The following is a 23,077-nucleotide window of genomic DNA, read 5'->3' on the forward strand; positions in this document are numbered from 1 at the left end:
GTGGCGGGGGGGACCCGCGGGCAGCACCTGCAGGGGGCTTGGCCTTTAGAAGCCGAGGAGGGGGGCGGGGCGTGGGGCCAGGGCGGTAGAGCCGAGGGGATCCCCGGAGGGGGCAGCCCCTGGGGGGCGCAGGCTGGGGGTAGCTGTAGGGGGGGTCCCTGGGGGTCGCCGCGGGGCCTGCGGGGTCCTTGTGGCGGGGAGCTCGCGGGGGCCCGCCGGGGGGTGCAGCCCCTCGGGGGGGGGGGGGGGGCGGCGGCGCAGGCACTCGGAGGGGGCCGGGGGGGGGTTAGGGGTCCCGGGGGCGGGGGGCGCGAATCCCTCGCAGGGAGTCTGCAGGCTTCGGGGTAGGGCCTGGGGGGGGGGGTCCGCAGAGGGGTCCCGGGGAGCCCCCATGCGGGGCGCGGGGGGGGCTCCGCGCTGAGCCGGGGCGCTCGCTGGGGGGGCGCCCGCTGGGGGGGCGCCCGCTGGGGGGGCGCCGCCGCCCCCCGCCCGCAGCGCCGGCATGGCCTGGGCGCTGAAGCTGCCTCTGGCTGACGAAGTGATCGAGTCCGGGCTGGTGCAGGACTTCGACGCCAGCCTCTCGGGCATCGGCCAGGAGCTGGGCGCCGGAGCCTACAGCATGAGGTAGGTGCCGGGGGGCTCGGGGGGGGGCTCCAAGAGCGGGGCCGGGGGCGGCTCCGGGGGCGGTCTCGGTGTCACGTCGGGGATGGCTCCCGGCGCCGTCAGCCCCGGACCGTGCTGGCGGCCGCGGAGCCCTCGGCCACGGCGGGGGGGGGGCTGGGGATCCTCAGGGGGGGCTGGGGCTGGGTGGTCGCCCAGGCTGGGTCCCAGGCGGCTGGGAGGAGGAGGAGGTGGTCCCGGGAGGTGGTCCCGGGAGGTGGTCCCGGGGCTGCTGGCTGCGGGCTCCATGCCCTCCTTAACCCCCTCCCAGAGGAGCAGCGGCAGCAAGGGAGGGGTTGGGTCAGAGCTGGAGCCGCAGCAGGACCCCCCCGAGGTCTGACACCCCCCCGGGGCAGGACCTCGTGGTGCTGAGTGCTCGAGCTGGGCATGGCCCAGGGGGGGCACAGCCTGCTGCAAGGCTCTGACCCCCCCAGCAGTGGCTTTGGAAGGGGTTGGGCTGGGAGGGAGCTCAGGGCTCAGCCAGCTCCAGCCCCTGCCCTGCCCAGGGACCCCTCCCACCAGCCCCAGGCTGCTCCAGGGCCTCATCCAGCCTGGCCCTCAGCACCCCCAGGCAGCCACAGCCTCCCTGGGCAGCCTGTGCCAGGCTCTCCCCAGCCTCCCTCTCAAGGATTTCTTCCTCCTCTCCCCTCTCAACCTCTCCTCTCCCAGCTCCAATCCATCCTCCCTCACCCTGCCACCCCCAGCCCTGGTCCCAGCTCCCTCCCCAGCTCCCCTGGAGCCTCTGCAGCTGCTGGCAGCTGCTCTGAGCTCTCCCTGCAGCCTTCTCCTCTGCAGGCTGCACAGCCCCAACCCTCCCAGCCTGGCCCCACAGGGGAGGCTCTGCAGCCTCTGCTCCTCTCTGTGGCCTCCTCTGGAGCCTCCCCAGCAGCTGCAGCTCCTCCCTGTGCTGGGGGTCCCAGGGCTGGGGGCAGTGCTGCAGGGGAGGGCAGAGCTGAGGGCAGAGTCCCCTCCCTGTGCTGCTCTTCCTCTCTCCTCCCCAGGCTGCACAGCCTCAGCTCTCCTGCCCTGCCCCTGGCCCAAGCCTCTGGGGCAGAGCTCTGCTCAGGACTCTTTGGGTGCTTTCAGTTGCAGCAGGGGAGAGGAGCTGGGGGGCGGGGGGGGGACCACTGAGGCTGCTTCCCTGCCCCTTGGCTCCACCTGGGGCCTGTGCAGGCCTGGTGGCCTTGGTTGCAGGGTGGGGTGGGGACCCCCCTGGCTCACACAGGGCTTTGCTTCTGCTCCTCCTCATCCTGGGATCTTCTCTGGTGGCAGTGAGGAGGGAGGGGGCAAGATGGATCCCCTCCCCGCCCAGGGCTGAGGGCATGCAGGGGGAGGGTGGAGAAGGGTCCCTGGGAGGGTTGAGCTGAGCTGCAGCACTGCAGGAGCCAGGGGATGCCCTTCCCCCACCCCCCGAGGGTGGATTGGCCCCAGGTGAGCTCTGTGAGGCTGGAGGTGGCCCCAGGTGAGAGCCAGCCAGGGGCTGGGGGCTTGCAGTGAGCCAGGCTGGGAAGCAGCCACCAGGACCCTGCCCTCCCCCAGCCTCCATCCTCTGCTGCTGGGGCCTGGCACAGCCCCTGGGGGGGCAGCAGGGCTGGGAGGGCACCGAGGGCTGGGGGCTGCCCCTGGCTCACAGCCACCCCAGGAGGGCTCCAGGCTGGGGGCAGAGGGGCTGGGAGCTGCCCTGGGGGGGGGTTGGTGTCAGCAGCTGGAGAGGAGCCAGGGGGGGCCCTGGGGGGGCAAGGAGGCCACCAGCAGCCTGGGCTGCAGCAGCAGTGCTGTGGGCAGCAGCAGCAGGGCAGGGATGCTGCCCCTGGGCTGGGCACTGGGGGGGCACAGCTGGCAGCCTGGGGGCAGCCTTGGGCTCCTCAGGGCCAGGAGGACTTGGAGGGCTGCAGCAGGGCCAGGGAAGGGCAAGGGAGCTGGGGAGGGGGCTGGGGAAGGGGCTGGGGGGGGAGGAGCAGCTGAGGGAGCTGGGGGGGCTGAGGCTGGAGGAGAGGAGGCTGAGGGGAGACCTCCTGGCTCCCTGCCAGTGCCTGAGAGGAGCCTGGAGCCAGGGGGGGTTGGGCTCTGGGGCCAGGACCAGAGGAGGTGGCCTCAGGCTGCCCCAGGGCAGGCTCAGGATGGCCTTGAGGAAGCTCTTGGGGGGTGCCCAGGCCTGGCCCAGGCTGCCCAGGGAGGTGCTGGTGGAGTCCCCAACCCCCCCTGGCTCTCCCCTGGGGGCTGTGGGCAGTCTCCATCCCTGGGGGGGATCCCAGCCCCCCCCCGGCTCTCCCCTGGGGGCTGTGGGCAGTCTCCACCCCTGGGGGGGGGGTCCCAGCCCCCCTGGCTCTCCCCTGGGGGCTGTGGGCAGTCTCCATCCCTGGGGGGGGTCCCAGCCCCCCCCTGGCTCTCCCCTGGGGGCTGTGGGCAGTCTCCATCCCTGGGGGGGGGTCCCAGCCCCCCTGGCTCTCCCCTGGGGGCTGTGGGTCAGACCTGGGGCAGTCTCCATCCCTGGGGGGGTCAGGCCCGGGGCGGTGTCCGTCCGGGGGCGCCCAGGGTGGGTCTGGGGGCTCTGGGTGACCCCCGCCCCTCCCCCCTGCAGCGATGTGCTGGCCCTGCCCATCTTCAAGCAGGAGGAGGCCTCGCTGCCGGCCGAGCCCGAGGCCAAGCTGCTGCCCTTCCAGTACGTGCTCTGCGCTGCCACCTCCCCGGCCGTCAAGCTGCACGAGGAGACCCTCACCTATCTCAACCAGGGTGAGGGCAGCCCCCGGGCCCTGCAGCCCCCCCCGGGCCCTGGCACCCTGCCTGTGGAGCCTTCCCACCCCCACCCCCCCCCCGAGCGGTGCAGCCCTGGGAGCGCCGCGGAGCCGGCAGCAAGGGGAAGCTGCTCCCTGGGGGGGGAGGAGGAGGATGGGGAGAGGGGGAGGAGGATATGGTGAGGAGGAGGATATGGTGAGAGGAGGAGGATGGAGAGGGAAGGAGGAGAAGGATGGGGGGGAGGATGGGGAGGAGGTTGGGAAGGAGGAGGAGGAGGGTGGGGAGAGGAGGAGGATGGGGAGGAAGAGAAGGTTGGGGAGACAAGGGGAGGAGGAGGTTGGGGAGGAGGAGGTTGGGGGAGGGAGGGAGGAAGAGGTTGGGGGGAAGGAGAAGGTTGGAGAGGAAGAGGTTGGGAGGAGGAGGAAGATGGGGGCAGGAGGTTGGGGAGTGGAGGAGGATGTTGGGGAGAGGGTAGGACCGGCAGGGGGGCAGCGCTGGGAGCAGAGGGCAGGGGGGCTGCAGAGAGGCAGGGCAGAGGCTGGCAGGGGGGCAAGGCTGGCAGCACGGGGGGCATGCCCGGTGGCAGAGCCCTGTGCCCCCCCGGTGGCAGTGCCCCCCCGGTGGCAGTGCCCCGTGCCCCCCCGGTGGCAGTGCCCCCCCGGTGGCAGTGCCCCCCCGGTGGCAGAGCCCTGTGCCCCCCCGGTGGCAGAGCCCTGTGCCCCCCCGGTGGCAGTGCCCCCCCGGTGGCAGTGCCATGTGCCCCCCCGGTGGCAGTGCCCCCCCGGTGGCAGAGCCCCCCCGGTGGCAGTGCCCCGTGCCCCCCCGGTGGCAGTGCCCCCCCGGTGGCAGTGCCCCCCCGGTGGCAGAGCCCTGGGCCCCCCCGGTGGCAGAGCCCTGTGCCCCCCCGGTGGCAGAGCCCCCCCGGTGGCAGTGCCCCCCCGGTGGCAGTGCCCCCCCGGTGGCAGTGCCCCGTGCCCCCCCGGTGGCAGTGCCCCCCCGGTGGCAGTGCCCCCCCGGTGGCAGTGCCCCGTGCCCCCCCGGTGGCAGTGCCCCCCCGGTGGCAGTGCCCCCCCGGTGGCAGTGCCCCGTGCCCCCCCGGTGGCAGTGCCCCCCCGGTGGCAGTGCCCCGTGCCCCCCCGGTGGCAGTGCCCCCCCGGTGGCAGAGCCATGTGCCCCCCCAGTGGCAGTGCCCCCCCGGTGGCAGAGCCATGTGCCCCCCCGGTGGCAGTGCCCCCCCGGTGGCAGAGCCATGTGCCCCCCCGGTGGCAGTGCCCCCCCGGTGGCAGTGCCCCCCCGGTGGCAGAGCCCTGTGCCCCCCCGGTGGCAGTGCCCCCCCGGTGGCAGAGCCCCGTGCCCCCCCGGTGGCAGTGCCCCCCCGGTGGCAGTGCCCCCCCGGTGGCAGAGCCCTGTGCCCCCAGGGCAGTCGTACGAGATCCGGATGCTGGACAACCGGAAGCTGGGAGAGCTGCCGGAGCTCAATGGGAAGCTGGTGAAGGTCAGCGGCCGCCAGGGGGCGCCAGGGGCCCGCGGGGGCCTCCCGGGCAGCAGGGCTGGGCTGGCACTGCCCGGCCTGGGCTTGGGGCACCCTGAGCGGGGATGGCTCTGGCAGCCGGGGGGGGCTGTGCTTGGGGGGGGTGTTGGTGCTGGGGGGATGGTGAGGGGGGGGTGATGGGGCAGGGTGTGCTGGTGTGGGTGAGGGTCTGGGGTACTGGGGGGAGGGTGCTGGGGGCTAGTGAGGGGGTGCTGGGGGGGCGGGGGGTGCTGGGGGGGCGGGGGGGTGGGTGCTGGGGGGGGTTGGTGCTGGGGGGGCGCTGGGGGGCGGGGGTGGTGCTGGGGGGTGGGGTGGTGCTGGGGGGGTTGGTGCTGGGGGGGTTGGTGCTGGGGGGTGGGGTGGTGCTGGGGGGGGTTGGTGCTGGGGGGTGGGGTGGTGCTGGGGGGGTTGGTGCTGGGGGGGTTGGTGCTGGGGGGTGGGGTGGTGCTGGGGGGGTTGGTGCTGGGGGGGTTGGTGCTGGGGGGGTTGGTGCTGGGGGGTGGGGTGGTGCTGGGGGGGTTGGTGCTGGGGGGGGTTGGTGCTGGGGGGTGGGGTGGTGCTGGGGGGGTTGGTGCTGCGGGGGTTGGTGCTGGGGGGGGTTGGTGCTGGGGGGGGTTGGTGCTGGGGGGGGTTGGTGCTGGGGGGTGGGGTGGTGCTGGGGGGGTTGGTGCTGGGGGGTGGGGTGGTGCTGGGGGGGTTGGTGCTGGGGGGGTTGGTGCTGGGGGGGGTTGGTGCTGGGGGGTGGGGTGGTGCTGGGGGGGGTTGGTGCTGGGGGAGTTGGTGCTGGGGGGTGGGGTGGTGCTGGGGGGGTTGGTGCTGGGGGGTGGGGTGGTGCTGGGGGGGTTGGTGCTCGGGGGGTTGGTGCTGGGGGGGGGGGTTGGTGCTGGGGGGGTTGGTGCTGGGGGGTGGGGTGGTGCTGGGGGGGTTGGTGCTGGGGGGGGGTTGGTGCTGGGGGGTGGGGTGGTGCTGGGGGGGGTTGGTGCTCGGGGGGTTGGTGCTGGGGGGGGGGGTTGGTGCTGGGGGGGGTTGGTGCTGGGGGGTGGGGTGGTGCTGGGGGGGTTGGTGCTGGGGGGGGTTGGTGCTGGGGGGTGGGGTGGTGCTGGGGGGGTTGGTGCTCGGGGGGTTGGTGCTGGGGGGGGGGTTGGTGCTGGGGGGGTTGGTGCTGGGGGGTGGGGTGGTGCTCGGGGGGTTGGTGCTGGGGGGGGCGTTGGTGCTGGGGGGGTTGGTGCTCGGGGGGTTGGTGCTGGGGGGGGGGTTGGTGCTGGGGGGGGTTGGTGCTGGGGGGTGGGGTGGTGCTGGGGGGGTTGGTGCTGGGGGGGCGCTGGGGGGCGGGGGGTGTTCTGCTGCCATCCCGCTGGGGCCCAGGGCTCCGTCCGAGGCTCTCGGTGCCGGGCAGCCCCCCGCAGGGGCCGCAGCCCCCCCCCGGCTCTCCCAGGGCTCCTGCACCGCTCTGGCTTCTTCCCGGCCCCCTCCCCACCGGGGGTCTGGCCCCGCCCTCCCCCGGGCGCGTGCCAGGCCCTGCCCTGCCCCCGCAGAGCATCTTCCGGGTGGTGTTCCACGACCGGCGGCTGCAGTACACTGAGCACCAGCAGCTGGAGGGCTGGCGCTGGAGCCGCCCCGGGGACAGGATCCTCGACATCGGTGAGTGGGGGGGGGGGGGGGGGGCTGGGGCGAGGGGGGGAGGGCAGGGCCAGGGAGGGGCAGGGCTGGGCCGGGGTGGGGGGCTGAGGCCCCTCCAGGGGGCTTCCCACTGCCCTGTGCCAGCTCTGGTTACTGCCAGCCTGTGCTTGGTCTTTCCATGGAAGCCCTGGGAATCTTCCCTTCCTCCTCCCCTCCCCTTCTCCCCCCTCCCCTCCCCTTCCCCCCTCCCCTCCCCTTCCCCCCCCCCTTCCTTCCCCTCTCCCCCCCCTTCCTTCCCCTCTCCCCTCCCTTCCCCCCTCCCCTCCTTCCCCTCCCCAGCTGAGGGTCTCCCTGTGGCCCCTGCAGACATCCCCATGTCCGTGGGCATCATCGACCCCCGAGCCAACCCCACCCAGCTCAACACAGTGGAGTTCCTCTGGGACCCCTCCAAGAGGACTTCTGTCTTCATCCAGGTGAGAGGGAAGGGAGAGAGGGAGGGGAGGGGAAGGGGAGGCTGCTGCTGGGGGTGCCCAGGAGTGACTGAGGCGGGTCTGGGGGCTGCGGCGGGTCCGGGGGTGCTGTGGGTGTGGGGGCTGCGGGGACTGCCGTGGGCCTGGGGGCTGCGTCGGCTGCGGCAGGTGTGGGGTCCGGGTGCTGAGGTGGGTCTGGGGTCCGGGTCCTGAGGCGGGTCTGGGGGCTCCGTGGGTCAGGGGTCCGGGGGCTGTGCGGCGCGGGGTGCAGGCGCTGAGGTGGGTCTGGGGTCTGGGGTTGGGGTGTGGGCACTGAGGCGGGTCCGGGGGCTCTGCAGTCAGGGTGCGGCGCTGAGGCGGGTCAGGGCGTGGCACCGAGGCAGGTCTGGGGGCTCCGCGGTCGGGGCGTGGCGCTGAGGCGGGTCCGGGGGCTCTGCGGTCGGGGCGCGGCGCTGAGGCAGGTTGGGGCGCAGTGCCGAGGCTGGTCTGGGATCTGGGGTCGGGGTCCGGGGCGCGGCGCTGAGGCGGGTCTGGGGTCTGGGGGCCGGGGCGGGGTCTGGGTGCGGCACCGAGGCGGGTGTGGGGGCCGGGGTCGGGGTCCAGGCGCAGCGCTGAGGCGGGTCTGGGGGCCGGGTGCGGCACTGAGGTGGGTCTGGGGGCCAGGCGCAGTGCCGAGGCAGGTGTGGGGGCCGGGGCGGGGTCCGGGCGCGGTGCTGAGGTGGGTGTGGGGTCCAGGGTGGGGTCCGGGCGCGGCGCCCAGGCGGGTGTGGGGCTGGGGCGGGGTCCGGGCGTGGCGCCGAGGTGGGTGTGGGGTCGGGGTCCAGGCGCGGCTCCGAGGCGGGTGTGGGGGCCGGGGCGGGGTCCGGGCGCGGTGCTGAGGCGGGTGTGGGGGCCGGGGTGGGGTCCGGACGCGGCGCTGAGGCAGGTCTGGGGGCCGGGGCGGGGTCCGGGCATGGCGCCGAGGTGGGTGTGGGGGCCGGGGCGGGGTCCGGGCGCGGCGCTGAGGCGGGTCTGGGGGCCGGGGCGGGGGCCGGGCGCAGCGCTGAGGCGGGTCTAGGGGCCGGGCGTGGCGCCGAGGCGGGCGTGGCGGCCGGGGCGGGGTCCGGGCGCGGCGCTGAGGCGGGGCCTGCGGCAGGTGCACTGCATCAGCACGGAGTTCACGCCGCGCAAGCACGGCGGCGAGAAGGGCGTGCCCTTCCGCGTGCAGATCGACACCTTCCGGCAGAGCGCCGGCGGCCACTACGCCGAGCACCTGCACTCCGCCAGCTGCCAGATCAAGGTCTTCAAGGTACCCCCCGGGGCCCTGAGGCACCTCTGACCCCTCCGCTCCCCCCCCCGCTTCCTCCTCCTCTTCCCCCCCCGCTTCCTCCTCCGCTCCCCCCCCGCTTCCTCCTCCTCTTCCCCCCCCGCTTCCTCCTCCTCTTCCCCCCCCCGCTTCCTCCTCTTCTTCCCCCCCCGCTTCCTCCTCTTCTTCCCCCCCCGCTTCCTCCTCTTCTTCCCCCCCCGCTTCCTCCTCCTCTTCCCCCCCGCTTCCTCCTCCTCTTCCCCCCCCGCTTCCTCCTCTCCCCCCCCCTGCCCTGTCCCCCCTGCCCTGTCCCCCCCCTGCCCTGTCCCCCCTGCTGCTCTCACTGTGCCTTCTCCCTGCAGCCCAAGGGAGCTGACAGGAAGCAGAAGACAGACAGAGAGAAGATGGAGAAGAGAACTCCCCACGAGAAGGAGAAGTACCAACCCTCCTATGAGACCACCATCCTCACTGAGGTGGGCACCCTGCTGCCAGCCCCTGCCCAGGGGGCACAGTACCAACCCTCCTATGAGACCACCATCCTCACTGAGGTGGGCACCCTGCTGCCAGCCCCTGCCCAGGGGGCACAGTACCAACCCTCCTATGAGACCACCATCCTCACTGAGGTGGGCACCCTGCTGCCAGCCCCTGCCCAGGGGCACAGTACCAACCCTCCTATGAGACCACCATCCTCACTGAGGTGGGCACCCTGCTGCCAGCCCCTGCCCGGGGGCACAGTACCAACCCTCCTATGAGACCACCATCCTCACTGAGGTGGGCACCCTGCTGCCAGCCCCTGCCCAGGGGCACAGTACCAACCCTCCTATGAGACCACCATCCTCACTGAGGTGGGCACCCTGCTGCCAGCCCCTGCCCAGGGGCACAGAGCCTTTGCCCCCAGCTGTTAGCAGCTGCCAGGGGGAAGGAGCTGAGGAGTTTGGGAGCACAGGAGAGGTGCTGAGGAGAGCTGGAGAAGGGCTTGGGGGGGAAGGGAGCTCAGAGCTCAGAGCTCAGCCAGCTCCAGCCCCTGCCATGCCCAGGGACCCCTCCCCCCAGCCCAGGCTGCTCCAGGGCCTCATCCAGCCTGGCCCTCAGCACCTCCAGGCAGCCACAGCCTCCCTGGGCAGCCTGAGCCAGGCTCTCCCCAGCCTCCCTCTCAAGGATTTCTTCCTCCTCTCCCCTCTCAACCTCTCCTCTCCCAGCTCCAATCCATCCTCCCTCACCCTGCCACCCCCAGCCCTGGTCCCAGCTCCCTCCCCAGCTCCCCTGGAGCCTCTTCAGGCCCTGGCAGCTGCTCTGAGCTCTCCCTGCAGCCTTCTCCTCTGCAGGCTGCACAGCCCCAACCCTCCCAGCCTGGCCCCACAGGGGAGGCTCTGCAGCCTCTGCTTCTCTCTGTGGCCTCCTCTGGAGCCTCCCCAGCAGCTGCAGCTCCTCCCTGTGCTGGGGGTCCCAGGGCTGGGGGCAGTGCTGCAGGGGAGGGCAGAGCAGAGGGCAGAGTCCCCTCCCTGTGCTGGGGGTCCCAGAGTTCATTGCTGACCCTCATGGAAGGTTTTTATCTCCCCCTGAGGCTGGGAGCTGGCCAAAGGCCCTGGCTGCCTCCCCCCTGAGCTTGAGGCTCCTGCCCACAGCTCTGTGAGTCCAAAGGCATCAGCTGGCTGTGGCCAGAGCTGGGATGGGACTGAGCTGGGGGGCAGCTGAGCTGCTGGGGGCTGCAGGCTCTGCAGAGGGCCCAGGCCAGGCTGCAGCCATGGCTGAGGCCAAGGGCAGGAGGGCAGCGAGGGCTGGGGCCTGCCCCTGGCTCACAGCCACCCCAGGAGGGCTCCAGGCTGGGGGCAGAGGGGCTGGGAGCTGCCCTGGGGGGGTGTTGGTGTCAGCAGCTGGAGAGGAGCCAGGGGGGGCCCAGGGGGGCAAGGAGGCCACCAGCAGCCTGGGCTGCAGCAGCAGTGCTGTGGGCAGCAGCAGCAGGGCAGGGATGCTGCCCCTGGGCTGGGCACTGGGGGGGCACAGCTGGCAGCCTGGGGGCAGCCTTGGGCTCCTCAGGGCCAGGAGGACTTGGAGGGCTGCAGCAGGGCCAGGGAAGGGCAAGGGAGCTGGGGAGGGGGCTGGGGGAGAGGGCTGGGGAGGAGCAGCTGAGGGAGCTGGGGGGGCTGAGGCTGGAGGAGAGGAGGCTGAGGGGAGACCTCCTGGCTCCCTGCCAGTGCCTGAGAGGAGCCTGGAGCCAGGGGGGGTTGGGCTCTGGGGCCAGGACAGGAGGAGAAGGCCTCAGGCTGCCCCAGAGGGGCTCAGGATGGCCTTGAGGAAGGCCTTGGGGGGTGCCCAGGGCAGAGCTGCAGCCTCCAGCCCTGGGGGGGTCAGAAGCAGCTTTGGCTGAGCTGCAGCAGGGCCCTGGGCTGGCAGCGGAGGGCAGGGAGGGGCTGGGGCAGAGCTGCAGCCAGGGGGCTGAGAGCATTGGGCTGGGGGGGGGGGGGGCTGTTGGGGGGCACTCAGTGCCCAGCTTGGGCTCAGCCTGCTGCCCAGGGGTGCCCAGCCTGGGGGGTGCCCAGCCTGGGGGGTGCCAGCCCAGCCCCAGGCCTTGGGATCCTCTGTGGCTGCACCTTGGGGGCTGCAGAATCCACCCAGGGCAGCACTGAGAGCCCCCCCAGGGCCTTGGCCTGGCTGCCCTGAGCCCTCTGCCCTGCTCTGGGGCAGGCAGCAGCTGGCACTGCTGGGCAGTGCTGCCCAGGGCAGAGCCTTGGAGCTCTCTGCCCCCTGGCAGTGCCCTCCCTAGCCAGGGGTCAGCTCTCTGCCCCCCTGGCAGTGCCCTCCCTGGCCAGGGGTCAGCTCTGTGCCCCCCTGCAGTGCTCTCCCTGGCCAGGGGTCAGCTCTGTGCCCCCCTGCAGTGCTCTCCCTGGCCAGGGGTCAGCTCTGTGCCCCACTGCAGTGCCCTCCCTGGCCAGGGGTCAGCTCTGTGCCCCCCTGGCAGTGCCCTCCCTAGCCAGGGGTCAGCTCTGTGCCCCCCTGCAGTGCCCTCCCTGGCCAGGGGTCAGCTCTGTGCCCCCCTGGCAGTGCCCTCCCTGGCCAGGGGTCAGCTCTCTGCCCCCTGGCAGTGCCCTCCCTGGCCAGGGGTCAGCTCTGTGCCCCCCTGGCAGTGCCCTCCCTGGCCAGGGGTCAGCTCTGTGCCCCCCTGCAGTGCCCTCCCTGGCCAGGGGTCAGCTCTCTGCCCCCCTGCAGTGCCCTCCCTGGCCAGGGGTCAGCTCTGTGCCCCCCTGCAGTGCCCTCCCTGGCCAGGGGTCAGCTCTGTGCCCCCCTGCAGTGCTCTCCCTGGCCAGGGGTCAGCTCTGTGCCCCCCTGCAGTGCCCTCCCTGGCCAGGGGTCAGCTCTGTGCCCCCCTGGCAGTGCCCTCCCTGGCCAGGGGTCAGCTCTGTGCCCCCCTGCAGTGCCCTCCCTGGCCAGGGGTCAGCTCTGTGCCCCCCTGCAGTGCCCTCCCTGGCCAGGGGTCAGCTCTGTGCCCCCCTGCAGTGCCCTCCCTGGCCAGGGGTCAGCTCTGTGCCCCCCTGCAGTGCTCTCCCTGGCCAGGGGTCAGCTCTGTGCCCCCCTGCAGTGCTCTCCCTGGCCTGACATCAGCTATGTCAGCAGCTCTCCATCCCCAGGCTTCAGCAGCTCCCACAGCAGCTTCTCACTGGGGGAAGGGTGAGCCAGGGGCACTGCTGCCCCCCCCGCCCCCCTGCCTGCTCGGGGGGGAGGTGCTGCTGCATGGTGTGGAAGCCTCGGGGCAGGGGGGAGGGAGGAAGGGCAGGGGGGAAGCTACTGGGGGGGGTGGTGGAGGGAAGGGGGAGGTGGGGGAGGGGAGGGGAATGGGGGGGTAAAGGGGGGGGAAGGGAAGGGAGGGGTGGTGAGGAGGGGGAAAGGGGGAGGCTGGGGGGAGGAGGGGGGAGGGGGTAGGGTGAGGGTGAGGGGGGATGGAGAGGGGGAGGGGGGCAGCAGGGGCAGAAGGTGGGGGAGAAGGGGGGGGGATGAGGGGGGGGATGGGGAGGGAGGTGGGGGGCATGGGGAGGGGGGTTGGGGGGAGGAAGCTGCCAGGGCTGGAGGCTGCAGCACAGCTCCAGGAGCCTGCCACCCAACCCTGCTGCCTGGCACTGCCTGTGGGCACAGGGCTGGGGCTGGGGGTGGCAGCTGCTGCCTGCCAGGAGCTAACCCTGTGCCCTCTGCCCTGTGCCCTCTGCCCTGCTCTCCTGTGCCCTGTGCCCTGCTCTCCTGTGCCCTCTGCCCTGCTCTCCTGTGCCCTGTGCCCTGTGCCCTGCTCTCCTGTGCCCTCTGCCCTGCTCTCCTGTGCCCTGTGCCCTGCTCTCCTGTGCCCTGCCCAGCAATGGGTCTCCAAACCACCAGCCTGAGCCACCGCCCCCCATGGCAGAGGTAAGGCACAGCCCAGAGCTGGGGCCCTGGGCAGGGAGCTGTGGCACTGTGCTGGCAGTGCCAGTTTGCCATCCCTAGAGAGTTCTCTCTCCCCCTGCTGCCTTCTTCCTCCCTCTGCCTCTCCCCCTGCTGCCTCCCTCCCTCTCCCCCTGCTGCCTTCCTCCTCCCTCCTCTTCCTCCTGCTGCCTTCCTCCTCCCTCCTCTTCCTCCTGCTGCCTTCCTCCTCCCTCCCTCTCCCCCTGCTGCCTTCCTCCTCCCTCCCTCTCCCCCTGCTGCCTTCCTCCCTCAGCTGGGCTCAGCCTGGCTGCCTGGGGGCTGTGCTGGCCCTCAGCCCAGGCCCCCCCTGCTCTCCCCCTGCCCAGCACCTGCTGCCCACCAGCAGCCCCCAGGAGGCTCAGCAGTGGCTGCACCACCATCGCTTCTCAGCCTTCTCTCGGCTGCTCAGGAACTTCTCAGGTGGGCTGGGGGCAAACTCTGCCTGACCCTGACCCCTGCCTGACCCTGACCCCTGCCTGCCCCTGCCTGCCCCTTGGCCCTGCCTGACCCTTGCCCCTGCCTGCCCCTGCCCCCTCCTGTCCCTGCAGGCAGAGATGCTGGGGGAAGGTTAAGGTCCTGGGGTTTGTCCTGCAGTCCCTGGGGGCTGGGCTGGGCCCTGGGGGCCCTTGGGGCTCTGGGGGCTCTCAGCTGGGCCCTGGGGGCTGTGGGGCTGGGCTGGGTCCATTCCCAGTGCCCCCCAGCAGCCCCCAGGCCGAGATGCAGCTGGGGGGGGCCGGGGCAGGGCAGTGCCTGAGCAGCTCCCTGCTGGCTGCTGCTGCCCTGGGGAGGAGCAGAGCCCTGCAGGGCGCCCTGGGGAGCAGGGGCAGAGGCTCTGGGGGGGGGGGGGGCGGGGGGGAGCCAGCAGGGTGCTGCTGCCCAGAGCCTCCCCCCCAGCCCCTGGCTCTCTGGGCTGCATTCTGGGAGCCTCTCCCCTCCCCCCCCAGGAGCAGACCTGCTGAGGCTGAGCAGGGAGGATGTGATCCAGATCTGCGGCCCCGCAGATGGCATCCGGCTCTTCAACGCCCTCAAGGGCAGGTGGGGCTGGGGGCTCAGGCCTGGGGGGGGCTGGGGGTGGGGTGGGGCTGGGGCAGGGGGCTGTGGGGGGGGGTGGCTGGGGGGGGGGGCTGCAGCAACCAGCTCTGAGCCTCCAGAGCCTCAGCAGGGCCCTGCCTGGGGCTGCCCTGGGGCTGCTGCCCAGAGCGGAGGGCAGGGCGGGGCAGGGGCGGGGCAGGGTGGGGCAGGGGCAGGGCAGGTTGGGTTTGTCTTTGGGCTGAGTTCTTCCTCTTCTCCTCTCCCTCTGAGGATGCCTGGAGGGGGGAAGGGCCCTGGCAGGGGGAAGGGCCCAGGGGGGAGGTGCCAGGGCCAGGGGGGGCCCCAGCAGAGCCCCTGGGGCTGAGGCTGTGCCCTGCCCCAGGGTGGTGAGGCCCAGGCTGACCATCTACGTGTGCCAGGAGTCCCAGCAGCTGAGGCAGAAGCAGGAGGAGGCAGAGGGCAGCAGCTTCTTTGGTAAGGGGCAGGCAGGGTGGGCAGGGGGCTGGCAGGGCAGGGGCTGGCAGGGCAGGGGCTGGCAGGGCGGGCAGGGGGCTGGCAGGGCGGGCAGGGGGCTGGCAGGGCAGGGGTTGGCAGGGCGGGCAGGGGGCTGGCAGGGCAGGGGTTGGCAGGGCGGGCAGGGGGCTGGCAGGGCAGGCAGGGGGCTGGCAGGGCAGGGGTTGGCAGGGCAGGGGTTGGCAGGGCAGGGGTTGGCAGGGCGGGCAGGGGGCTGGCGGGCAGGGGGCTGGCAGGGCGGGCAGGGGGCTGGCAGGCAGGGGGCTGGCAGGGCGGGCAGGGGGCTGGCAGGGCAGGGGCTGGCAGGGCGGGCAGGGGGCTGGCGGGCAGGGGGCTGGCAGGCGGGGCTGGCAGGGCGGGCAGGGGGCTGGCAGGGCAGGGGCTGGCAGGGCGGGCAGGGGGCTGGCAGGGCGGGCAGGGGGCTGGCAGGGCAGGGGCTGGCAGGCAGGGGGCTGGCAGGGCAGGGGCTGGCAGGGCAGGCAGGGGGCTGGCGGGCAGGGGGCTGGCAGGGCAGGCAGGGGGCTGGCAGGGCAGGGGCTGGCAGGCAGGGGGCTGGCAGGGTGGGCAGGGGGCTGGCAGGGCAGGGGGCTGGCAGGGCAGGGGCTGGCAGGGCGGGCAGGGGGCTGGCGGGCAGGGGGCTGGCAGGGCGGGCAGGGGGCTGGCAGGGCAGGGGCTGGCAGGGCGGGCAGGGGGCTGGCAGGGCAGGGGGCTGGCAGGGCGGGCAGGGGGCTGGCAGGGCAGGCAGGGGGCTGGCGGGCAGGGGGCTGGCAGGGCAGGGGCTGGCAGGGCGGGCAGGGGGCTGGCAGGGCAGGGGGCTGGCAGGCAGGGGGCTGGCAGGGCAGGGGCTGGCAGGGCGGGCAGGGGGCTGGTGGGCAGGGGGCTGGCAGGCAGGGGGCTGGCAGGGCGGGCAGGGGGCTGGTGGGCAGGGGGCTGGCAGGGCGGGCAGGGGGCTGGCAGGCAGGGGGCTGGCAGGGCGGGCAGGGGGCTGGCAGGGCAGGGGCTGGCAGGGCGGGCAGGGGGCTGGCAGGAGGGGCAGGGGGCTGGCAGGGCGGGCAGGGGGCTGGCAGGGCAGGCAGGGGGCTGGCAGGCAGGGGGCTGGCAGGGCGGGCAGGGGGCTGGCAGGGCAGGGGGCTGGCAGGGCGGGCAGGGGGCTGGCAGGCAGGGGGCTGGCAGGGCGGGCAGGGGGCTGGCAGGGCAGGGGCTGGCAGGGCGGGCAGGGGGCTGGCAGGCAGGGGGCTGGCAGGGCGGGCAGGGGGCTGGGGGTGGTGCTGAGCACGGAGCTGCGCCCCATGGGGGCCCGGATGGGACCCCAGAGCTCCCCGCCGGGGGCAGGGCCACCCAGGCCTGCCGGGGGCGCCGCGTGCCCTGCCCGGCACAGGGCAGGCTGCAGAGCCCTGAGCTGGCAGCCGCCGGCCCCCGAGGCGCCAGGCGGCCACGGCTGACCCCCCCCAGACTGCAGCAGCCAGGGGCAGGCAGCTGCTGCCCTGCTCTGCTCCTGCCTGGGGTCGGCCTGCCCAGGGCCCCCCCGGCCTGCCCTGCACCGCCGTGCCCGCAGTGTACCACGCGCTGTACCTGGAGGAGCTGACGGCCCCGGAGCTGGCCGGGAAGCTGGCTCAGCTCTTCAGCATCTCCTGCCGGCACATCGGCCACCTCTACAGGCAGGGCCCCACCGGCATCCACGTGCTGCTCACCGACGAGGTACCGGCCTGGGCCCTGCCCGCCCGGCCCTGCCCGGCCCTGCCTGGCCCTGCCCTGCCCAGCCCTGCCCTGCCCGGCCCTGCCCGGCCCTGCCCTGCCCTGCCCTGCCCTGCTGTCCCTTCCCCTTCCCCTTCCCCTTCCCCTTCCCCTTCCCCTTCCCCTTCCCCTTCCCCTTCCCCTTCCCCTTCCCCTTCCCCTTCCCCTTCCCCTTCCCCCCCAGCCCTGCCCCAGCCCCACCCAGGGGCTTGCAGCTGGGCTCAGGCCCAGGCCCAGCCCCAGGCTGAGCTGCTGCCTGCTGTGGCCTCTCTCAGATGATTCGGAACTTCCAGGATGAGTCCTGCTTCGTCCTGGACACCATGAAAGGTGAGGAGCGGTCCCTGCCCCTCCCCTGCCCCTCCCCTGCCCCTCCCCTGCCCCCTGGGGCTCTGCAGGGCCCTGGGCAGGGCAGCTCAGGAGCTTTGCTTTCCCTTGCAGCTGAAGCCGGAGACAGCTTCCACATCCTGCTGAAGTAGGGCAGGGAGGAGCTGCTGCTGCAGTGCTGCTGCAGTGCTGCTGCTGCAGTGTTCCTGCAGTGCCCCTGCTGCACGGCTCCTGCAGAGGTCCTGCTGCAGTGCTCCTGCTGCTGCAGTGCTCCTGCTGCCCAGCTGCACCTGCAGGGCCCTGCTCAGCCTCCTCCCTGTTCTCAAGAGCCAGAGTTGGTTGCTGCAGCCCTGGAGAGCGCCCAGGAGGGTGGCACCTGTGGGGCACTGCCCTGCTGCTGACCTCAAACCCTTCTGAAACCCAGCAGGGGTCTGGATGCTGCCCCTGGGCACCCCTGGGACGGCCCCAGCCTGGGGGCTCTCCCTTGTCTTTTCTTGCAGGGCACTGCTGGCACCCCCAGGGGCACTGCTGCCACCCCAGGGGCACTGCTGCCACCCTGCTGGCTGACCCCTGGCGCTCTGAGGCTGCCCTTGCCAGGTCCCCCTCGTGGGCAGGAGTTTGCCCCTGGCACCCAGGAGCTGTGTGGAGACTTTGCCTGTGGCAGCCCTGGGGGGCACCAGCTGCTGCCAGCCTGGCAGAGATGAACTCAAGAGGCCCAGGAGAGGCAGCCCTGGGCACTCAGCTGGCTGCTGGGGGAGGCTGGGGCTGACAGGAGCCTTCCTCAGAGGCTTTGTTCAGCTCTCCTTTGGCATCTCTCAGGCAGGGGTGGGAGCTCCACTCCTGCCCTCTGCACCCCCCCAGGCCCCGGTGCCAACCTTGCCAGGGGAGGCCCCCAGGGCCTGGGGGCAGAAGTGGCCTTGGATAAAGGGAGAGCTGCCAGGCCTGGCTCTGGGCTTCTTTCCTTGGGGCTGAGGGAGGGAGAGGAAGACTTCAGCTGCTGGAAGCTGTGGATGCAGGCTGCTGGCTGCCCCAGGCTGGCTCTGGGGGGGCAGGCAGAGAGCAGGGGCAGAGGGGAGGAGGAAGCTGCTGGGCTGGGGGGGGCAGAGGCAGCTCCATGCAGGCTTCCAGGGCAGCAGTGAAGCCTCAGGGCTGGGGGAACTGCCCTGGGGGGCAGGGGAGGGGATCCTGGTGCCCAGCAGGTGCCACCTGCCTGCACCCCCCCCAGCCCAGCTGCAGCCCCAAGCCAGGCAGGGCTGCAGGCAGCAGCTGCCCCTGGGGGGAGCAGCTCAGAACAAGGCTGCAAGGAGGCCCAGGCCCAGGCAGGGACCTCCTGCCCTGCCCCTCGGGGTGTCCGGGGGGGGGGAGAGGGGGGCAAGGGTGCTGAGGGGGGTGGCAGCTGGGGGGGGGACATCTGTGACCCTCCTGGAGCTGGGAGCAGGCTTCCAGCCCTGCTGCTGCAGGGACCCTGCAGGCTCTGTGCTGCTGCAGGGACCCTGCAGGCTCTGTGCTGCTGCAGGGACCCTGCAGGCTCTGTGCTGCTGCAGGGACCCTGCAGGCTCTGTGCTGCTGCAGGGACCCTGCAGGCTCTGTGCTGCTGCAGGGACCCTGCAGGCTCTGTGCTGCTGCAGGGACCCTGCAGGCTCTGTGCTGCTGCAGGGACCCTGCAGGCTCTGTGCTGCTGCAGGGACCCTGCAGGCTCTGTGCTGCTGCAGGGACCCTGCAGGCTCTGCTGCTGCAGGGACCCTGCAGGCTCTCTGCTGCTGCAGGGATCCTGCAGTGTCCCCAGGGCCCTGCAGGCTCTGTGCTGCTGGGGGCCAAGTGGTGCAGCAGGGGCTCAGGAGCCCCCTCCTGGGCTCTGCTCACCCAGCACTGCCCAGGCTGGGGCCAAGGCTCTGCCTGGCAGTGCCAGGGCAGGGAGGGGGCTGCAGGCTGAGCCCTGCAGTGCCCTGGAGCTGCCCAGCAGTGGGCACAGCCTGGCTGAGCTCTGCCTGGGTGCTGCTGGGTGTGGGCAGAGGCCTCAGGTGAGGAAGGTGCCAGGCAGAGGGGATGGGGCTGGGGGCTCAATGCCTCCCGGGGGGGCTCAGCTGGGAGTGCTCCAGGCAGGGCAGGGACCCCTGTGGCTCACCCAGCCCAAAGCCCTGCCCCAGCAGGGCCCCCCCAGCAGCTGGCCCTGGGGCCAGGGGGGGTTGGAAGCTCTGCAGGGAAGAGCCTTCAGCACCTCCCTGAGCAGCCTGCCCCAGGCCCCCAGCAGCCTCCCACCAGGGAGGTTTCTCCTCGGGTTCAGGGGGCCCTGAGGGGCCCTGGGAGTGTCTGAGGGCCAGGCTGGGGCTGGGCTTTACCTTCCCAGCCCTCAGAGCTGGGGCAGGGCACTGAGGCTCCAGGCTGGGTGGGAGTTGCTCTGCTGGGCAGCCCCAGCCCCTGCTTTGGGTCAGGGCTGGTGGCTGTGTGGTGCCCAGCACCGAGGGCTCTGGGCAGCCTGGAGCTGTCCCTGCTGCCTGCAGGGGCTTGGGCTGGATGCCCTTGGGGGGTCCCTTCCTCCCCAGTGCCAGATGTGGCTCTCTGGAGACCCAAAGGCATCAGCTGGCTGTGGCCAGAGCTGGGATGGGACTGAGCTGGGGGGCAGCTGAGCTGCTGGGGGCTGCAGGCTCTGCAGAGGGCCCAGGCCAGGCTGCAGCCATGGCTGAGGCCAAGGGCAGGAGGGCAGCGAGGGCTGGGACCTGCCCCTGGCTCACAGCCACCCCAGGAGGGCTCCAGGCTGGGGGCAGAGGGGCTGGGAGCTGCCCTGGGGGGGGGTTGGTGCCAGCAGCTGGAGAGGAGCCAGGGGGGGCCCGGGGGGGCAAGGAGGCCACCAGCAGCCTGGGCTGCAGCAGCAGTGCTGTGGGCAGCAGCAGCAGGGCAGGGATGCTGCCCCTGGGCTGGGCACTGGGGGGGCACAGCTGGCAGCCTGGGGGCAGCCTTGGGCTCCTCAGGGCCAGGAGGGGAACTCTGTGACTGCAGAGGAGGCAAAGGCTGAGGCCTGAACACCTTCTCTGCCTCAGTGCTTAACAGCAGGGCAGGAGCTCAGCACCTCCTGAGCAGGGGATGGGGTCAGGGAGCAGTGTGATGCCCCAGAAATCCATGAGGAATTAGCTGGGGACCTGCTGAGCCACTTGGACACTCACAAGTCCATGGGGCCGGATGGGATCCATCCCAGGGTGCTGAGGGAGCTGGCAGAGGAGCTGCCAAGCTGCTCTCCATCATTTGCCTCCAGCCCTGGCTCACTGGAGAGGTCCCAGGGGACTGAAACTGGCCAAGGTGGTCCCCAGCCACAGGCAGGGTCGGATGGAGGAGCCTGGAAGCTCCAGGCCTGGAGCCTGAGCTCAGTGCCAGGGAAAGTGATGGAGCAGATTATCCTGGGGGCAATCACTGCACCTGAAGGAGGGCCAAGGGCTCAGGCCCAGCCAGCAGGGATTCAGGCAGGGCAGCTCCTGCCTCTCCAACCTGAGCTCCTTCCATGTCCCCTACTCCTGGGGGCTGTGGGGAGGCTGTGGATGAACTCTGCCTGGACTGCAGCAGGGCCTTGGACACCATCCCCACAGCAAGCTCCTGGCCAAGCTGCCAGCCCCTGGCTGGGGCAGCAGCAGCTCTGAGCTGGGTTAGGAACTGGCTGGAGGCTGAGCCCAGAGGGTGGTGGTGAATGGTGCCACAGGCAGCTGGCAGCCAGGCACCAGGGGTGCCCCCCCCAGGGAGCAGTGCTGGGCCCCAGCCTGATCAATATCTTCATTGATGATCTGCAGGAGGGGATGGAGTCCATCAGCAGGGAGCTTGCAGAGGGCACCAAGCTGGGGGCAGGAGTGGAGCTGGGAGAGGGGAGCAGAGCTCTGCAGAGAGACCTTTGCCAGGCTGGGCAGAGCCCAACAGGATGGCACTGAGCAGGGCCCAGGGCCAGGGGCTGCACTTTGGCCACAGCAACCCCAGGCAGTGCTGCAGGCTGGGGGCAGAGGGGCTGAGAGCAGCCAGGCAGAGAGGGAGCTGGGGGGAGTGGGGGAGAGCAGCTGAACAGGAGGCAGCAGTGTGCCCAGGGGGCCAAGAAGGCCAAGGGCAGCCTGGGCTGGGTCAGGAGCAGTGTGGGCAGCAGGAGCAGGGAGCTGATCCTGCCCTGTGCTCAGCACTGCTGAGGCCACCCCTGGAGTCCTGTGTCCAGCTCTGGGCTCCTCAGTTCAGGAAGGAGGTTGAGAGACTTGAACCTGGCCAGAGAAGGGCAACAAAGCTGGGGAGGGGTCTGGGGCACAGGGCTGGGGAGGGGGCTGGGGCACAGCCCTGTGAGGAGAGGCTGAGGGAGCTGGGGTTGCTTAGCCTGGAGCAGAGGAGGCTCAGGGGAGACCTTCTTGCTCTCTGCAACTCCCTGCAGGGAGGTTGGAGCCAGATGGGGGTTGGGCTCTTCTGCCAGGCCCCCAGCAGCAGAACAAGAGGACACAGCCTCAAGCTGTGCCAGGGGAGGTTTAGGCTGGAGGTAAGGAGAAAGTTCTTCACCGAGAGAGTCGTTCGCCTTTGGGATGTGCTGCCCAGGGGGTGGTGGAGTCACCGTCCCTGGAGGTGTTCAGGAGGAGATTGGATGTGGCACTTGGAGCCATGGTCTGGTCGTGAGGTCTGTTGGGACAGCTTGGACTCGATGAGCTTTGAGGTCTCTTCCAACCTTGGTGGTGCTGTGAGACTGTGACTTTGAGAGCTGCAGCAGGGCCAGGGAAGGGCAAGGGAGATGGGGAGGGGGCTGGGGAGGAGCAGCTGAGGGAGCTGGGGGGGCTGAGGCTGGAGGAGAGGAGGCTGAGGGCTCCCTGCCAGTGCCTGAGAGGAGCCTGGAGCCGGAGGGGGTTGGGCTCTGGGGCCAAGAAGGGAAAGACTGAGAGGAAAGGGCCTGGAGCTGCAGCCAAGGAAGCTGAGGCTGGCCCCAGGCTGCCCAGGGCGCTGGTGGTGGAGTCCCCAGCCCCGGAGGTGCCCAGGGTGCTGCAGCTGTGCTGCAGATGTGCTGCTGCAGGCTGTGGTGCAGCCCAGCCCTGCTGCTTGGGCTCCAGCAGCTGGGAGCTCTGCACCGGGGCTGACTCTGTGGAGCCTCCTGGGTGCCAGTCTGTGCCCCCTGCCCCGTCCCTGGGCACCACCCAGCAGGGTCTGGCCCCTGCCCCTCGTCCCCAGCCCCTGGGCAGCGCCGCTCCGGGGCTGCTCCTGCCCAGGCTCAGCTGCCCCCAGAGCTCTGAGCTGGGGAAGTTTGGGCCAGGCCGTGGCCCCCCCGACCCCCCCATGCCCTTCACCCGGCCCCTCCACGCTTGACCCCGCCTTGCCCCCCCCGCCCGGTGCCCCCCCCCCGCTGCTCCTCTCCCCTCGCACTGAGGCTCTTTGGGCCCTGCCCCCCCAGCCCCCCCGCCGCTGATCTGTGCAGGCTCTGGGCCCCTCCCGGGGGCCGTGGGGGTGGCTCCTGCTGCAGGTTCCTCCCGCTCAGCCCCGCCCTGCCCCGCCCCACCCTGCCCTGCTCAGCCCCGCCCCGCTCCACCTCACCCTGCCCCACCCCACTCTGCCCTACCCCGCTCCGCCCCGCCCTGCCCCGCCCTCTGCCCCTCCCGCGCGGTGCGGGAGCAGCCCCCAGGCCCCGCCCCCTCCTCCCTCCCCGCACTACATTTCCCGCCAGCCTCGCGCGCCGCGACCCCTGCCCCCTCCGGGACTCTCTCTCCCGTGATGCTCCGCGCGGGGGGGCGGGGCGGCGGCGGCGCGGCGCGGGGCCGGCCGCGCGGCGGTCACGTGGCCGCGGGGTACTTAAGGCGCGGCGCGGCGCTCGCGGCCCCATTGTTGTCGGCGCGGCGGCGGCGGGGGGGCGGCGCGCGCGGCCCCAGCCCCCTGCGCGCCCCCGGGAGCCGCCCGCGCCCGGCCCCGCCCCGGCCCCGGTGAGTGCCGAGGGGGAGGGGGAGGGGGGAGAGGGTCCGGCCGCGCGGCCTCTCCCCCGCGGGGGGGCACAGGGAGGATGCAGCAGCCCCGGGGGGGGGAGGGGGCTCAGAGCCTGCGGGGCCTGCAGCGGGGGGGGAGGGGAGGGGGAGGGGGCTCAGAGCTGGGAGACTGTGGCCGATGGGGAGGGGGCTCAGAGCCGGGGGCCTGCAGCGGGTGGGGAGGGGGCTCAGAGCCGGGGGCCTGCAGCGGGTGGGGAGGGGGCTCAGAGCCGGGGGCCTGCAGCGGGTGGGGAGGGGGCTCAGAGCCGGGGGCCTGCAGCGGGTGGGGAGGGGGCTCAGAGCCCGGGGGCCTGCAGCGGGTGGGGAGGGGGCTCAGAGCCGGGGGCCTGCAGCGGGTGGGGAGGGGGCTCAGAGCCGGGGGCCTGCAGCGGATGGGGAGGGGGCTCAGAGCCCGGGGGCCTGCAGCGGGTGGGGAGGGGGCTCAGGGCCGGGGGGCTCTGCAGGGCATCCGTGGCCTTGGGGCTTCTGCAGCTGGGGGGCACAGAGGCTGTGGGGGCTGGGGGTCAGTTCCAGCAGGGGCTGGGGGCGCAGAGAGGATGGGGGGGGGGCGCTGGGGGCCTTTCCTAGCTGGGGAACCTATAGAGGGTGGGAGGAGATGGAGGCCTAGAGGGGATGGGGAGGGGGCTTGGGGGATGGGGGGCAGAGGAGATGGGGAGGGCCCTAGAGGGGATGGGGAGGGGGTTAGAGGGGCTGGGGGGCAGAGGAGATGGGGAGGGCCCTAGAGGGGATGGAGGCCTAGAGGGGATGAGGAGGGGGCTAGGGGAGATGGGGAGGG

At 72.7% G+C, this 23,077-nt stretch overlaps 1 protein-coding gene across 1 annotated transcript; it reads left to right on the top strand.

Moving 5' to 3' along the window:
- The first annotated feature begins 490 nt into the window (after positions 1 to 490).
- TFCP2 (transcription factor CP2) lies at positions 491 to 16,482 on the top strand. Its single transcript, XM_054177353.1, has 15 exons — positions 491 to 624; positions 3,242 to 3,393; positions 4,815 to 4,891; positions 6,463 to 6,568; positions 6,914 to 7,020; positions 8,153 to 8,305; positions 8,665 to 8,775; positions 11,880 to 11,968; positions 12,643 to 12,691; positions 13,054 to 13,147; positions 13,672 to 13,762; positions 14,142 to 14,233; positions 15,828 to 15,970; positions 16,282 to 16,333; positions 16,445 to 16,482. Exons 1-15 carry the CDS (start codon positions 503 to 505, stop codon positions 16,480 to 16,482), a joined length of 1,476 nt encoding a protein of 491 aa, XP_054033328.1. The 5' UTR covers positions 491 to 502.
- The last annotated feature ends 6,595 nt before the right edge of the window (positions 16,483 to 23,077 follow it).

The sequence above is a fragment of the Dryobates pubescens genome, chromosome 40 (genome assembly GCF_014839835.1).
Source record: "Dryobates pubescens isolate bDryPub1 chromosome 40, bDryPub1.pri, whole genome shotgun sequence".
Classification (NCBI taxonomy): domain Eukaryota; kingdom Metazoa; phylum Chordata; class Aves; order Piciformes; family Picidae; genus Dryobates; species Dryobates pubescens.